This window comes from Liolophura sinensis, chromosome 2, assembly GCF_032854445.1.
Source record: "Liolophura sinensis isolate JHLJ2023 chromosome 2, CUHK_Ljap_v2, whole genome shotgun sequence".
Lineage (NCBI taxonomy): Eukaryota > Metazoa > Mollusca > Polyplacophora > Chitonida > Chitonidae > Liolophura > Liolophura sinensis.
Window position 1 is genome coordinate 27,929,311 of NC_088296.1, and position 16,329 is coordinate 27,945,639.

At 40.5% G+C, this 16,329-nt stretch overlaps 1 protein-coding gene across 1 annotated transcript in view; it reads left to right on the forward strand.

Moving 5' to 3' along the window:
- The first annotated feature begins 4,100 nt into the window (after positions 1-4,100).
- Positions 4,101-16,329, forward strand: part of LOC135462433 (putative ankyrin repeat protein RF_0381) — a 43,830-nt gene continuing 31,601 nt past the window's right edge. The window contains exons 1-4 of the mRNA XM_064739659.1: positions 4,101-4,195; positions 9,241-9,339; positions 14,009-14,107; positions 16,033-16,131. Of these exons, the coding sequence (XP_064595729.1) occupies positions 4,139-4,195; positions 9,241-9,339; positions 14,009-14,107; positions 16,033-16,131 (354 nt within the window). The 5' untranslated portion in view covers positions 4,101-4,138. The remainder of the gene's footprint in view (positions 4,196-9,240; positions 9,340-14,008; positions 14,108-16,032; positions 16,132-16,329) is intronic.

Below are 16,329 nucleotides of genomic sequence, written 5' to 3' on the forward strand. Positions count from 1 at the left end.
TTTACGGTGCATACCACAGTTTGGTTCGTTTGACTGGAATACATTCCTGATGTGCTCTTAAATGAGGTAGATATGACGTCAGTGACCGTAATTTACCAGGAAGAGGCCCAGATATATGTACCGAATGGTGCCGCGAGTGTGCGGCAACAAACAGTTCACAGAGACTGTGCTACTGAAGTGTGCCTGCTTAAATTACAGTCAGTCGTCATGTACATCGTGCTCTAGTATTTCCGCAACCTGGAAATAAAAGAAATCATACAGGTGGAAATGTAAGTGGTAACATTCTTGAAATGTACAATTCGTTAGCTATGTGAGTAACACTTACAATGGACAAGAGCGACAATACAATAAATAGCACTGGATTATGTGAACATATTACCTTACTGTCACCTGTTCCACACGAACGAGACAGTTGTTCATTTGGCAGTTTGTAAAAATAATGTACGTTTACACTGGAAACGTATACCTTGTGTGGTGACAACTGTTGTAGAATTGTAGAATCCAAATGAAGCTAATGTTATGAATGCAATTTTGGAGTGTTTACATAATTTGTTAATGTTAGCATGTCAATCTGATTAGTGCTAGGTTAATTTTGTTGGTGATTTCGGGATTGTATTCCTATAAAGTTTATTGCCAACTAAAAACTTGTATGTGTCCAAAGTTCCCGCGCCTTTTTTAATACTCAGTCTTGACTTTATCTTCAAACATTTTTTTAGGGGGCCTCCGTGGCCCAGTCGGTTAGCGCCCTGGCGCAGCGTAATGACCCAGGAGTCTCTCACCGATGCGGTCGCTGTGAGTTCAAGCCCAGCTCATGCTGGCTTCCTCTCCGGCCGTACGTGGGGAGGTCTGGCAGCAACCTGCGGATGGTCGTGGTTTTCCGCCGGGCTCTGCCCGGTTTCCTCCCACCATAATGCTGGCTGCCGTCGTATAAGTGAAATATTCTTGAGTACGGCGTAAAACACCAATCAAATCAATAAATAAATCATACTATTTTTAATTTTACCAGATGTAAATATATCTTTATACTGGAAACGTATTCCTTGTGTGTAGACAACTGGTGTAAAATTGTAGAATCCAAATGTTCACAAACGACGCTAATGTTATGTACACAGTTTTGGAGTGTTTGCGTTATTTAATGTCAGGATGCCAACCGGTTCAGTGCTTGATTTGGTTGAAGTTTTCAGAAATGTAAATATATAGAATTTTTTTCCCAAATATAAACCTGTATGTGTCAGATGTCTCCGGCCTTTTTTTTAACCCTGACTTCATCTACATACTATTTTTAACTTTTACAGGACGGAAAGACGCCTTTGCTTTTAGCACTGAGGGCAAATAATCTGGATCTTGCTCATCTGTTGGTAAAGAGAGGCGCTGATGTCAATGTACAGAATAAGGTATGTGGTGTACAGTACGATGATTTTCACATTGCTCGGACTCTAGACTGAATAAGACCAACATTAAAATAGATGTTTTATTTCTGGTTTATTTCCAGGAATACAGTCTAAATTGATTCTCCATTGAGGTGTTCTGGTTCCTCTGTGCGTGCAAATATCAAGGGGTACAAAATACCAACAAAGCAAACAGATTTGCTTTGTAGAAAATGTTGCTTATACTATTGCATACATTACCCGCAAACAGATCTTCATTGAGTAGTTATGGCCATTTTTTAATCTGTTGATTTATTTATTTCATTGGTGTTTTACGCCGTACCCAAGAATAATTCACATATACGACGGCGACCAGCATTATGGTGTGAGGAAATTGGGCAGAGCCCAGGGAAAAGCCACGACCATCCGCAGTTTGTAGTCAGGTCTTTCCACCCGGAGAGTAAGCCAGCATGAGCAGATGTCGATGTGTCGCGACTTACATTTCTTCATTTCCGCTGTTGTCATGGTTACCAGATCGCCAGTTTCCCTCATAGGTACTATATATATAATTTTGATGTGATTTCGAGTTCGGTGAACACCCCAACCTTCTGTTTTTCAGCCAGAGGTTTAATTTTTGGTGGATACATAGATACACAGATAAAAATGTTTCACGACTCACATTTGTCCATTTTCGCAGCTGTCATGGTAACTAGATAGCCATTTTCCCTCTATATGCTACATAAACAGAAATGATTTCGTGTCGGGCTACAACTCCAACTGTTTTCCGCCTAAAGTTTGGATTTGAGGTAGGCACCTTTGTCCACTTCCGATAAAGTGTTTGGAAGTGTACTCCTAACGTGCCCTTAAATAAGGCAGATATGATTTCAGTTACGGTAATTTACCAGAAAGAGGCCCAGATATATGTACCGAATGGTGCCACAAGTGTACGGTAACAAACAGTTCACGACTTTACACAGGCTCTGCCACTGAAGTCCGCCTGCTTAAATAACAGTCAGTCGTCATGTACATCGTGCTCTAGTACCAAACTTTGATTTTACATAAATGTCCGCGTCCTGGAAATAAAAGAAATCAAACAGGTGGAAATGTAAGTGGTAACAGTCATGAAATGTACAATTCGTTAGCTATATGAGTAATACTCACAATGGACAAGACAGACAATACAGCAAATAGCACTGGATTATGAGAATATGTTACCTTACTGTCACCTGTTCCACAGGAACGAGACAGTTGTTCCTTTGGCAGTTCGTAAAGATAATGTATGTTTATACTGGAAACGTATACCTTGTGTGGTGACAACTGGTGTAGAATTGTAGAATCCAAATGAAGCTAATGTTTTGAATGCAATTTTGGAGTGTTTACATTATTTGTTAATGCTAGAATGCCAATGTGATTAGTGCTTGGTTAATTTTGTTGGTGATTTCGGAAATGTATTCCTATAAAGTTTATTCCCAACTAAAAACTTGTCAAAAGCCTCCGCGCCTTTATTGACACTCAGTCTTGACTTCATCTTCATGCAGTTTTCTTTTTAGGGGGCCTTCGCGGCTCAGTCGGTTAGCGCGCTAGCGCAGCATAATTACCCAGGAGTCTCTCACCAATGCGGTCGCTGTGAGTTCAAGTCCAGCTCATTCTGGCTTCCTCTCCGGCCGTAGGTCGGAAGGTCTGCCAGCAACCTGCAGATGGTCGTGGTTGTTTACCCGGGCTCTGCCCGGTTTCCTCCCACCATAATGCTGGCCGCCGTCGTATGAGTGAAATATTTTTGAGTACGGCGTAAAACACCAATCAAATAAATAAATAAATCATACTATTTTTAACTTTTACAGGATGGAAAGACGCCTTTGCTTTTAGCCCTAAGGGCAAATAATCTGGATCTTGTTCGTCAGTTGGTAGAGAGAGGCGCTGATGTCAATGTACAGAATGAGGTATGTGGTGTACAGTACGATGATTTTCACATTGCTCGGACTCTAGACTGAATAAGACCAACATTAAAATAGATGTTTTATTTCTGGTTTATTTCCAGGAATACAGTCTAAATTGATTCTCCATTGAGGTGTTCTGGTTCCTTTGTGCGTGCAAATATCAAGGGGTACAAAATACCAACAAAGAAAACAGATTTTCTCCAAAACCCCGTAGAAAATGTTGCTAACACTATTGCATACATTACCCGCAAACAGATCTTCATTGGGTAGTTATGGCCAATTTGTTCATTTCCGCTGTTGTCATGGTTACCAGATCGCCAGTTTCCTCATATGTACTATATATATATAGATATGATTTCGTGTTCGGGGAACACACCAACCTTCTGTTTTTCACCCAGCGGTTTAATGTTTGGTGGATACATAGATACACAGATAAAAATGTTTCACGACTCACATTTGTCCATTTTCGCAGCTGTGATAGTAACTAGATAGCCATTTTCCTTCTATATGCTACATAAACAGAAATGATTTCGTGTCGGTCTACAACTCCAACTGTTTTCCGCCTAAAGTTTGGATTTGAGGTAGACATCTTTGTCCTCTTGCGTTGAAGTGTTTGGAAGTGTATTTGTTGGGGCGTATGTTGTGTTTAACTGAACTCTGCTTTAATCTAGCCTCAACCCGTACAACATCCTTGTCCATATAAAGGAGATGCTGTTTTGGGGAGCAGTAATAATTAGAAAAGAAAACCGTGTTACGAGTATATAAATGGCATATTAATGTGACATCCCACAGGAAGGAGAGACGGCGTTGTTTTGGGCAGTGAGGATAGATGATATGAACCTTGTTCGTCTGTTGATAAAGCACGGAGCCAATGTCAACGTACAGAATAAGGTACGTACTGTATGGCTATTTAATAGGAGAGCATGTTGGACCAAGCACCATTTTAAACACCTTTTGTTTCTTTAAATACACATATGAACAAAATTCAGAGATGAAACTTGTTCACTTCGGGCGCGAATTATTTATACTCTGCTGCCTCTGGCGTAAACATAACATTAAGTATGGTGGGAACAAAAATAATGTTATTTCTTTGCTATGACCAGAAATACATCAGAAAGCGTCAGGGTTATCTCAAAATGCAAAACTTTTTGTCACACCATGTTTTCCACCAATGGCAAGATTTAAAAGTTGTGAAGGCATTTTGAAACCTTTTGTAAACTATATATATATTCACTTAGATTCTGTGTACAACAGGATAACATTTTAGAACAGTCGTTTCATCATTTAAAAAATTCTAAATTTCACGAAATCCGAAATCGTCGGTAAACCACGTAACCAACTTTGCCCAGTCTTTTCAAGACACTGCTGTACAACAGGGTATCGCCTTGTTTGGTAACAGCATATGAAAGTCTGTCTGTGTAGGGATGTTAGGGAATGCTAGGAATTTCCGGGTATGACGTGCCCTTTTTAGTGACCACTGTATGTCATGGAGCAATACTTAGAGAATCTGCCCTCCGAGCGATACCCAGTATTATTGTTGTCAGGACTACCAACCAAATTTTGTGTGCCCACTACAAAGAAAACTTCTGCACCAAATAAGTTGAATACCTTACACGGTATTTCCCTGTTGTCTGAAATAATGCATAACAAAGAAACTGGAGTGCTACAATGTGCAGTAAACTTTGTCCGCCTGCCACAGAGTATAATGTCGTCCATGCACCGCTATACGTGGCACATTGGTGCAACTTGAATACATCGCGTCGGTGACATTGGGGCGGAACTTTCATAGATCGCCACGGTGCCACTGGGGCGGTACTGGCATACTTTGATACGGCGCCACTGGGGCGAAACTCTCATATGTCGCGACCAGTCTGCGACGGCGCTTCTGGGGCCGCCCAGCCTGCAACGGTGCCACTGGGGTGAACTGTCATACATCGCAACGGAGCCATTAAGGCAGAACTGTCATCATCGGGACGACGACACTAGGATGGAACTGTCATAAATCGCGACGGAGCCACTGGAGCGGAGCTGTCATACATCGCGACGGCGCCCTTAGGGCCGTCCAATCTGCGTCCGCGATGCTGGGGTAGCCCAGTCTGTGAGGGCACCACCGGACCTGAACTCTCATACATCGCGATGGCGCCACTGGGGCTGCCCAGCCTGCGTTGGTGCTACTGGGGTCACTGGAAGGAATATTTTAATAACAAATGCTCCATTGCGACTATCGCAATTTCAGTATCTTACACAAACTGGAAGTCTTGCAAAATCTGTCAAACACCGAAGAGAATTTGAGAACATACGATCTGCATTCACCGAGAGACAGGCCAGCGCAGTGGATAACATACGAATGTATTGCAAGATACAAGTAGCAGAATTTATGTGGGCCTAAGGCTGTACATTTCAACCTTGAGTAAAGCCCCTGTTCATTTCAGTAGCTGTTACACCTTAAATTCACTACACTGTAAACCATTGAAACAAATGATATCAGCAGCTTAGTTTCCGATGATTTGTCCAGTTAACTTTCGTAACACTTAGACTCTGAAAACTCCTGAATGCTAGCAAATTCATTTACAGAAGCAGAATTAATCGATCTGTTGCTTGGCATAGTTAGAACTTTAGGTTATCGTCCAGGCATCTTCCCTCTTCCACCTCTCCAGACGGTCGTTTGTTTCAGAATCGCGGCATTGTAGAAGGCGCTGCCGACTTAAGTTAAACAAACTTGTCTTTGTTAACTATGCCCAGAATACGGTCGGTAACAGAGTAGGCCTAGTTTGTTACTGTTAACAAACAGTCTGTTAAAAAATGGTCAACAAAGTAAACCGTGTTGAAATACAGAGCAGTATTTTCAGTGTGCGTTATGCAGTTATCTTCGTGTTACCCAAATTTCATCCACTACAAGTAAAAGAATGAATGTGAAACATGTGCCTGCTCAAAGATGTTTTCTCTCTTACGTTCTAATGTGGAGGATGCCTTGACTCGATTAAAACTTTATCAGATAAATATGAAAACATGCGGCAGCCTAATTGTACTCTTTTTGCAGCTGGACTCTCTGTGTTGTTTATAGGAGACGTGTACTTTAGTCTGGTTTGTATTCTAGAAACCAGTATAAGTTTCCATCAAAATTTCTTTGTCCCGACGAAAGAGCTAACTACATCGGGTATCACCACATTATATTGTCATTTATGTAATAATCTATCTATTCTTGTAAACGCCTAAATAGTAGGAAATTATGCGGCCGCTAGCACCGGGAAAGTTAAATTAAGTAAAAAAAAAAGTGAGCTCACTTTTGCTGTCTTTTCATCAAATTTAACAATCCAGGCCTCATGCCTCGCCCACCAGCATAAACCTGGTAAATTATACAGGAAAACTTAAGGATTGACAGTAAAATTTTTATTGGAGTATAAATGAAAAACCGCTGAGCACCACTGTGCAAAATACATGAAGCCGCATGTCCGTGCCCGTTTCACCGTGTGATCATACTAAGGTAGGCATGACTGTTTACCAGTCTTAATTCTCTCTAGGCTATCCCCAGACGATGTACTGATGCCCCTGTTTGTAAATGTGAATATAATACAGACGAAAGTAAATATATATGCAGTGTTCGGTTTGTCATTTTTTCGGTTTGTTTGGTGCTAGACGGGGACTGCTCGCCGTCACATCCCTACCCCTCCTTTTTGTGATCACTGGGAACAACTCCAAGCATTTTACAGAAAACTTTACTTTCCCACATCACGGAAGAGACGCAATCAGACTTTACCAAGAATGGAGTCGCCTACAAGATGAAAAGTGTATCAACTATCACACGAAAGTAGAGCAAACTCTTGCAGTTTCCTTAGATGCACGACTTTACATTATATCTCCACGTCCTTAAGGATTCCTAACAAGGATAGGTATAATTAAAGAATTACAATGAAGTAGCATGTCTGCCAATCGTCAGGGTTCATTTAATAGTGATACGTAACAGTTGAAACGACATAATGCTCTCAAGATTACGGTGAAACAACAATGGTTTCTTTGGTATGGACACCGGCGAAATTTGCTGGACATTCCTATATGGCCCAGGCCGAGGATGTGGAAACTTCTTGCATCGTCCCGGAGAAGGTCTGGGATTATGCACTGACACTTTATCGCCTTCCTGGGACAGAGGTTCACGAGAATGGTGGTCATAGTGGCTCTTCTCCTCCTGTTCAGCCAGGTCTATGTTGGCTTTGACCAGCTCACGGGCTTCTCGTGGACGAACCATGACTTCAACTTTGTGTTCGTCTGCAACCTTAAAGGCTGAAATCCTCGAAAGGAGTGCGGTGTCCACTGGTAACAAGGGTTCTCTACATTAGAGTAAACAGAACCTTCAGGCGTTTCCCGGATGCTCTTTTGAATGCTTGTTTTGTGGGCAAACTGTGCGAATGGTATGATACAGTCCTAGTCACGGTAATGGTTACTAACATACATGGACACCAGTGTTGCCAACGTATGATTAAACCTATCCACGAGCCCATCTGTCTGCTGATGATAGGTAGAAGTATTTACTTTGTTAGTGTTCATGATTTCGCAAATCTCTTTTAACAGCTTGGGTTAGAAGTTCGTTCCTCTGTCTGCCAGGAGGACTTTGGGACTTTCATGACGAGCAAATATTTCTTCAACACATAGCTTGGCACATGTACGTGCATCTTGGGACTTTATTGCGAAGGGTTTTCGTCATTTCGTCAGGTAGTCGCTGACCACAACAATTTACTGATTACCCTCATCCGTAGGCAGGAACAGGCCTAACACATCTACAGCGATACGATTATATGGTATATGGTTATAAGAGGGTTTTTTCCGTAGGTCTTATTAAACCAAGGTGACCGGCTGTTTGATGATCGTACTACATGAACAAGACCTCGGCGATAATTGACTGCGGAACTACCAACTGTTTCCGGGTATATTTTCCGCGTCCCCGTGAGCCTGGACTCCAGAGGTGATACAAGACACCATCCTCCAGTAAATAGTCTCCCAACTCGGCGACAATTTTCCTAGTCTCTGTAGACGTTGCTGGTAGGATACCATCCTCTAGATACCTCAACATTGCAGACGCGAACATGTCCTTCATTTGGGATATCCGAAATAATGTGTTTCGAAAGCCAACGACATCATCAGATTGTTGCACTTGAGCAACAGCATACGGTCAACGCGACAGGCCGTCAGCATTACCATGCTTTGCACCTGACCTGTGCTCGATCTTGAGGTCATATTCCTGGAGTTCCAGTGACCATCTGGCAAGTTTTCCAACGGGATTTTTCTGACTCATCAGCCATCTGAGTGGGGTGTGATCCGTCACAATGGTGAATGTTTGACGGGAAAGATAATGACGGAACGTCATTATACCCTAAAAGAGGGTGAGGGCTTCTTTCTCAGTGGTTGCATAATTTTGTTCTGCTTTCTTCAGCTGCCGACTTCCATGGGCACTCGTTTGCTCTTCTTCACCATCAAGCTGAGCCAATACAACACCTAATCCGTGATTCCTGGTGTCTGTGTGGAGCACGAATAGCAGAGAGAAATTTGGATAGTGTAAAGTAGGTGTAGCGCAAAGAGTGTCTCTCAGATGTTTGTATGCGTTTTCGCATTCCTGACACCATGAAAATTTTACATCTTTCTTCGGGAGACAATGCAGATAATGCGATAATACGACACAACTCCCAGAAAACTGCAGAGTTCAGTCACATTGGAAGTTCTTACTTTCTCCGCATCAAGGGAAAGAGTATTTCACCGGTTCGCTGCGACCCTTTACCAATGAGCATACTGTCATGACTACTCTAGTTTCACTTTATGCTGTTAATTTACATGCTTTCTGAGAAATGTCGTGGGGAAAGTGCTTAATTATGTATTAGGTAAACACTCAAGTTAAATAATGTATAAGTGTGTGCGTTACCACATTACATCATATTTACTTTGCACAGGTTGGGCAAACACCTTTGCACTATGCAGCCCTGAAAAACAGTGTGGGTGTTGTTCGTGTGCTGCTGGAGAAGGGCGCTAATGTCAATGTACAGGATAAGGTACGTGATATACTGATGTGAGGCCGACCACAATACTTGACAATAGATTGTGCTTTGCCTGTACTAGGCACCAAACCCACGTAAGTAACACACGTTTTTCCGTTTGACAGCTGTAACGCCAAAATAACGCCAGTGTGATGTGTGCCTATGATATACAGACACATGGTGATTACAATAGGCAAACATTGAGAAGTGAAATGAACAAGTTCTAGCCACACATAAATGTCAGCAACGCCTAACACTCTTATATCTGTATTTTTTTTTATTCAAATTTTAAAAATAGGACCACTGCATTTGTTAAGTTCTACATTACTCATACATTATACAGTAAGGATAGATAGCTTTTCACTTTTCTCATGTGACAGGAATGAATCATGGCACGGTAGGCCCACACAACATCAGAAGTCGTTGAAAGACGCACCGGTATAATTTTATTGCATTTTTTAAAACAAAATATAAAAAAAACACACAACATATGCAGTTATGCAGAAATGAGAATTGAACCAAATTAAATTCCATCTGTCTTTTAAACCAGAATTTTAAACGATTAGCTCCGTGTCATCAGCTCAGATGACATGTTTATATCCGGTTGTGTCCAACATCAGATGGCCACGAAGAAGTGGTCAAATGTGCACAGTTTATCCCATTAAAATATACCCAATAATGTTAAATTGTTCCATAAAGGTTAAATTAACCAAGTGCAGTGCCAACAACGTGCGCATATTCAGTGGCGGTTTTGGTGGCGGGAATTTTTGCCAGCGAACGTTTTGACCTGATCCCTGCTACCGGATTAACTTGTGATTTCTTGGTGTTACGTTCTTCAAAATATTGAACAAGTACCTGAGACGAAGTGTCAGTAAGGTCTTTTTCTAGTTGCAGATGATAGATTATAGAGCATCGAAAGCCTTTATCCGAGCCATATAAAGTAAGTCATATACGGGCTTTAAGGCGATGGATCGAACGAGCCTGTCATCGAGCCTGTTTTTTTCAAACAAAGCTACCCACATATATGTCAAAATTACCCTTCCAAAATATATTGTACTTAAAGACATTCTTTTAGTGTAAAGAGATATATAAGTTTTATGGTACTCACATGCACGTCAAAATTACCTTTCTAAAAATATATTGTACTTAAAGACATTCCTTTAATGTAAAGAGATATATTAGTTTTATGGCACTTTATGCACAATAAGGCGAGTTAAGGCCTACCAGAATTCATGACACTCTGGTAATAAAATAAGTGGTTGTAGGTGACTTTAATTTTGACTCCTTACAAAGCCCTCATCCTAAAATGTACCAAACTGAACATGTACTTGAGCTCAAACAAATGATAACAGAACCTAAACGGATTACCCCAACGTCCAAATCACTGGACTGATTTGATAATTTGTCCAGAAAATATCTTGCAATCGGGGCTCTTTGCCTTTTTTTGTTTTGACAACCATGGCAATAGCGTGACTGTCAACTTTGATGTACCACTCAATTCAACGTTTAAATAGCGCATATACTCTTATGATCAAATTGATAGGGATGGTCTTAAAAACTATTTTACCCAGACAAATTAAAAGTGTTTGTTTTTTCCATCGCCTGATGCAAGTAAAAAAACTGAGGATATAGACAATTGTGTTTTGGACATTTGCAATATCTTCATTCCAAATATTTATTTATTTATTTCATTGGTGTTTTACGCCGTACCCAAGAATACTTCACTTATACGACGGCGTCCAGCATTATTGGGGGAGGAAACCGGGCAGATCCCGGGGGAAACCCAGGACCATCCACAGGTTGCTCACACACCTTTACACGTACGGTCGGAGGGGAAGCCAGCATGAGTTGGACTTAAACTCACAGCGACTGCATTGGTGAGACGCTCGTGGATCATTACACTGCGTTAGCGGGCTAACCAACTGAGCCACGACGCCCCTCATTCCAAACAAATATGTCAATATCAGACCTCATGATAAGCCTTGGGTAATTAATGAACTCCGCCTGTCCATGCGCAAACGAGATAGAGAGAACTCAAAAAGAGCGGCCGACTGGGCAAATTTCGGACAAATTATAAATGATACCATAACCCTCAATAGGAGCACAAGGGAGAACTGTGATAAAAGGTTAGATGCTGCTATTTCTAATGAAGCCCTTGGCTTCAAAAATTGATGAGCGTTGACTAAATATCTAGCAAAAACAGTAATATATACACTGAGTTACAAAATATTGCAAATGAATTTAATGAATACATTGCCCGCCAAACAGAACTGGGTGACGGTAATGCTGTCTTGCCTGCTTCCCCGCACATGGCCAACAACACCGTAGTCGTTGTGACGACATCATCTCATGAAGTTGAGGACATTATCTCCAGCTTATACCTGTCGAAATCCGTTGGACCTGACGGGACTCACAATCGATTTTAAAGACCTGTGCGTCAGTGTTATCTACACCTTTGTGTAGACTCTTTAATCTGTGTCTTGCCTGTTGTGTCATGCCACTTGTCTAGAAACAAGTATATCTGACTTCCATCTATAAAAATAGGCCGTGTTGATGACACTGAAAATTGTAGGCCTACCTCGCTCACGACCAATTTAAGTAAAGTCTTTGAAAGGTGCATTCACAAACACCTTTACGATTTCATGATTGATAACAATGTACTTAGTAATTTACAGTCTGGATTTCGCTCTTGTAACAGTACAGTTTACGATCTGGTGGATATTTACAACCAGGCATGCAGTGCCCCTGATTGTGGGAAAGAGGTGAGCGCTGTGTTTTGTGACGTTAACAAGGCATTCGATCGTGTTTGGCACAACGATCTACTTTACAAACTCGACGAACTGATGCAAATTGGAATCTTCTCTTGTGGATTAAATACTATTTAGCTAACAGAAAAATATCGGTTGTTATATCTGGAAAAACATCTCCTCAAAAAGTCTTAAATGCTGGTGTTCCACAAGGTTCGGTTTTAGGACCCGTCCTGTTCCTTGACTATATAAATGATATTGCGTGCGACTTCGGAGCTCAGGTTAGATTATTTACCGACGACAAGCCTTTGTATTTAACCGATAAAACTCCAGATATTGCGACCAATGGACTTGATCAAGAAAAAGAAAGAAAGTATCAGTCTGGGCCGATAATTGGCTAATCAATTTAACATTAAAACTGTGTCTCGTGTCTTTTCACATAAACGCAACGCAGAGCCTCATCCAACATTGTTTATGCAAGACAATCCTATCACGGATGTGTCCTCACATAAGCACCTCGGCCTTATCTGCAAGGTGGAAGGCCCATATAAACAATCTAGTTGTACAGAGTTTTCCCATGATAAATTGTTTTAGAGGCATGGAATGAACAAGCTCTCGCGTCAATCTATAGAGCGCTTATATCTGTCCTTTATCCTGACTCATTTTTGACTATGATTTTTTATATAGCCAACTGAAATATTAGAAAATCTTCATTCAAGTGCATTACGTACCATATCTGGCTGTACTCGTGGTACCAGTCAAAATTTATTATACACTGAAGCTGGGATTCTTCCTCTATCAGAACGAAGAAGTAGATATAAGTTAAAGCGCTTGTATAAAATGTTTCATAATAATTCATATCTCCAGGTTACTTAGGCCAGCTTACACCCTTGCCAGTAAGCACACAACACTATAATCTAAGAAACTCACAACATCTTTATTCGCCAACTTATTTGTCCCATCCACTACTCCTCATTGTGGAATAATGTTCCTTAAGAAATTCGAAAAACTACTTTTCGTGATTTTTGTAGGTCACTATTTAAAGATGTTAGGGTTCCAAAGTATTACTATAGGCCTAACAGACAAGTTGAAATTATCCACGCGCAACTTCGTATGGGTTGTTCCCAGCTAAAAGCACGCATGTTTGCGAGACACATTTCTGACTCTGCAAGTTGCGCCAGTGGTCGTCAAATCGAACATTGCTTACATTTCTTTCACAAGTGCCCTAATCTATGTTTGCACCACAAGTGCCCTAATCTATGTTTGCAGCATAGCTTAGACATTTTCGGACCTACGGATACTATTCCAGGCGTAGAAAGCCTCCTTCATGGTAATCGTTTATTATCACGATGTAAAAATAATGCGATGTTTGATAAGCTTTATTCTTGCAACAAAACGATTTAATTAACTACTACTTTTTATTGTAGCTTACCCCCCCCCCCCCCCTTTAACACACACATACACCCCCAACACACACACACACTTTTCATTGCCTTGCAAATCTGGATACATAACATTGCTGTATTAAATTATTCTTGCACATGTATGCAAGTGTGTATGTGTGTGTGCGTGTGTGTGCGTGTAAATATATATAGGCAGTTCATTTGGTTGAATAAAATATTGTTTAAAAAAACAGAATTCCCAGGTGTCAGTAGCTTAAGCTCCACTGCCATATTAAGAGTCTAATCAGATGTCTAATTGTGACGTCACGTGATCTATACCACGCGATACACCTAAGTTCGGCTGTGTTCCGCCGACAAGTCTTAATTAAGCGCAGCTAAAATCCCTGCTACGACACCAAAACACCTGACAATCGTACTATTTTTACATTCCCAGTGTAGATATGTGTAATTACGTGCAATGATAGTAAATGTGTCTTTATTAGCATTTTTACTGAAGTAGCATTTCAAGTATTACATTATATTTACTTTGCACAGGATGAGAGGACACCTTTGCACTGTGCAGCACTCAATAACAGTGTGGGTGTTGTTCATGTGCTGCTGGAGAAGGGCGCTGATGTCAATGTACAGGATAAGGTACGTGATATACTGATATGAGGCCGGCGAGAATACTTGACGATAGATGATGTTTTGCCATGTCGTTCACTTACATGACAAATGAGCCTTGAATTTCGATACCTGTGCTATGTGCAAAATCTGCTGGTTGCAGCTAAATAAATTTGCTCTACATAAGATATAAAAAGTTTGAATATTTCAAACTTACATCTTTAGAAAGACGAAGCATATTTTATAATCTCCTTTTGTAGTCCGCAGATGTAACTAACGCAACTTAATGATTTTTTACCGCTTTAGTTCTTGAGCAGGCGGAGTATTTAGTTAGAACTTGAGCATATTCCAGCGATTTCATTTTCTTGAAAACCCCTGACAAAATTTCACCAAACTGCGAAATTTATAAAGCGGTGAAAATCTGTCTACTGTTTTAAATTCACAATGTGACTCTTTTTGATACGAATTTCTGACTATTTGTCGTCTATATTCTTATTCCGCTATCAAAGCCAAAACGTATCAGTGTCAAACCGTACCCATGGATATAAAACAGCCGCTTGACCTAAGTTTAATTTTAACTGAGGTTCATCAAACTGCTGGCTATGATAAATGTTACACTGTCACGTTCTATAGCTGATTGTTGTACTTTTCCTCCAGAAATAGCGACGTTAAACCATAATCTTTCATTCATTCATTCCTCAAGAAGTAGTGCAGCGGAGAAACAGAAACAGGCTGTAGAAGATAACGAACACGTACAATAAAAACGCTTCTTATAACGAATGTTCTCCTTCTAAATCAAAAAGTGCTGTACTGACAGATTTCCATGTAGCATCAAGGTCAAAACGTCCACAAAGAATGACATTTTACAGTGAATTGGATGAATCACTTGACTTTGTCTTTCGAATGAGGAGAGAAATCTTCTCATCTATCCAGAAAACTTGACATTACAAGAAACCAATGACTGCTAATACCCAAAATTCCGTAATTACAACCACTGTAAAACTAAGTCTTGCAATTTCCTTTGGTGTTTAGGGTCACGAAAAGACCCCTACTGTCTGGCAATTTGAATTTACCAGTGATTTTAGACTTCAAATCAGCAGTTAATGGTTAATAGAACAACCACAGAATGCCCTAAAATGTTACTAAACATAGAGTTTATGTCTTTTGTCAATTTCTAATGCAAAGAAAATTGCTAAATGCAATCCTTCTCGCCACTGTAGGTCACCCCTCTTCCAAGCTACATAGGGCTAAAATGTCACTTTTCATCAACAAATCTGCCATTATCTTTGAGAAGAAGAATGTCTATAATTAGTTAAGGTAGTGGGTACCTAGCATTTCTTGGTGCCCTGTTCTTGAAAATATTGAACAAATACCTGAGACAAAGTGTTGGTAAAGTTTTTTTCTAATTAGAGATGATAGATTACAGAGTGTTAAAATCTTTTATCTGAGCCATATAACGTAAGTCTTATGCGGGGAATCAGTTGGTGGATGGATCGAGTATTCGTCACCGCACATGTCTTTTTCAAGCGAAGCTGCTGTAATGTAGATGAGAATCACCCTTCTAAAAATATATTGTCCTGAAAGACATATCGCCGATGTAAATGAATATATTAGTTTTAAGGCATTTTATGATCAATAAGGCGAGTTGCGCCGTGCCAAACTTCATAACTGTCAGTAGCAAAGCTGCACTTGCCATGCAAAGAATCTGATTAGCTCTCTACTTGTGACGTCACGCGATCTATACCATGCTCTGCAGATGAGTTCGGCCGTGTTCAACCGGCAAGTGCAAAGCGCACTTGAAATAGCTTATCCGCCACCAAAATAACTCACATTTGTATTTTTTTATATTCCACGTATCAATAGGTGTAGTTACGTTTAGTATTAGTAAATTTGCCATTAACAACATTTTTACTGAAGTAGCATTTCAGTTATTACAGTATTTTTTCGGTTCTCAGGATGGGAAGACACCTTTGCACTGTGCAGCTCTTAAAAACAGTGTGGATGTTCTTCGTTTGCTGCTAGAGAAGGGTACTGATGTGAATGTACAGGATAAGGTACGTGATATACTGATGTGAGGCCGACCAGAATACTTGGCAAGAAATGGTGCTCTGTTATGTAGTTTATTCACGTGGCAATTAAGCCTTGAATTTCAAGACCTGTGCTATGCGCCAACTCCACTGGTTGCAATTAAATAAATTTGCTCTACATGGGATATAACAAGTGTTATGATTTCAAACATACATCTTTAGAAA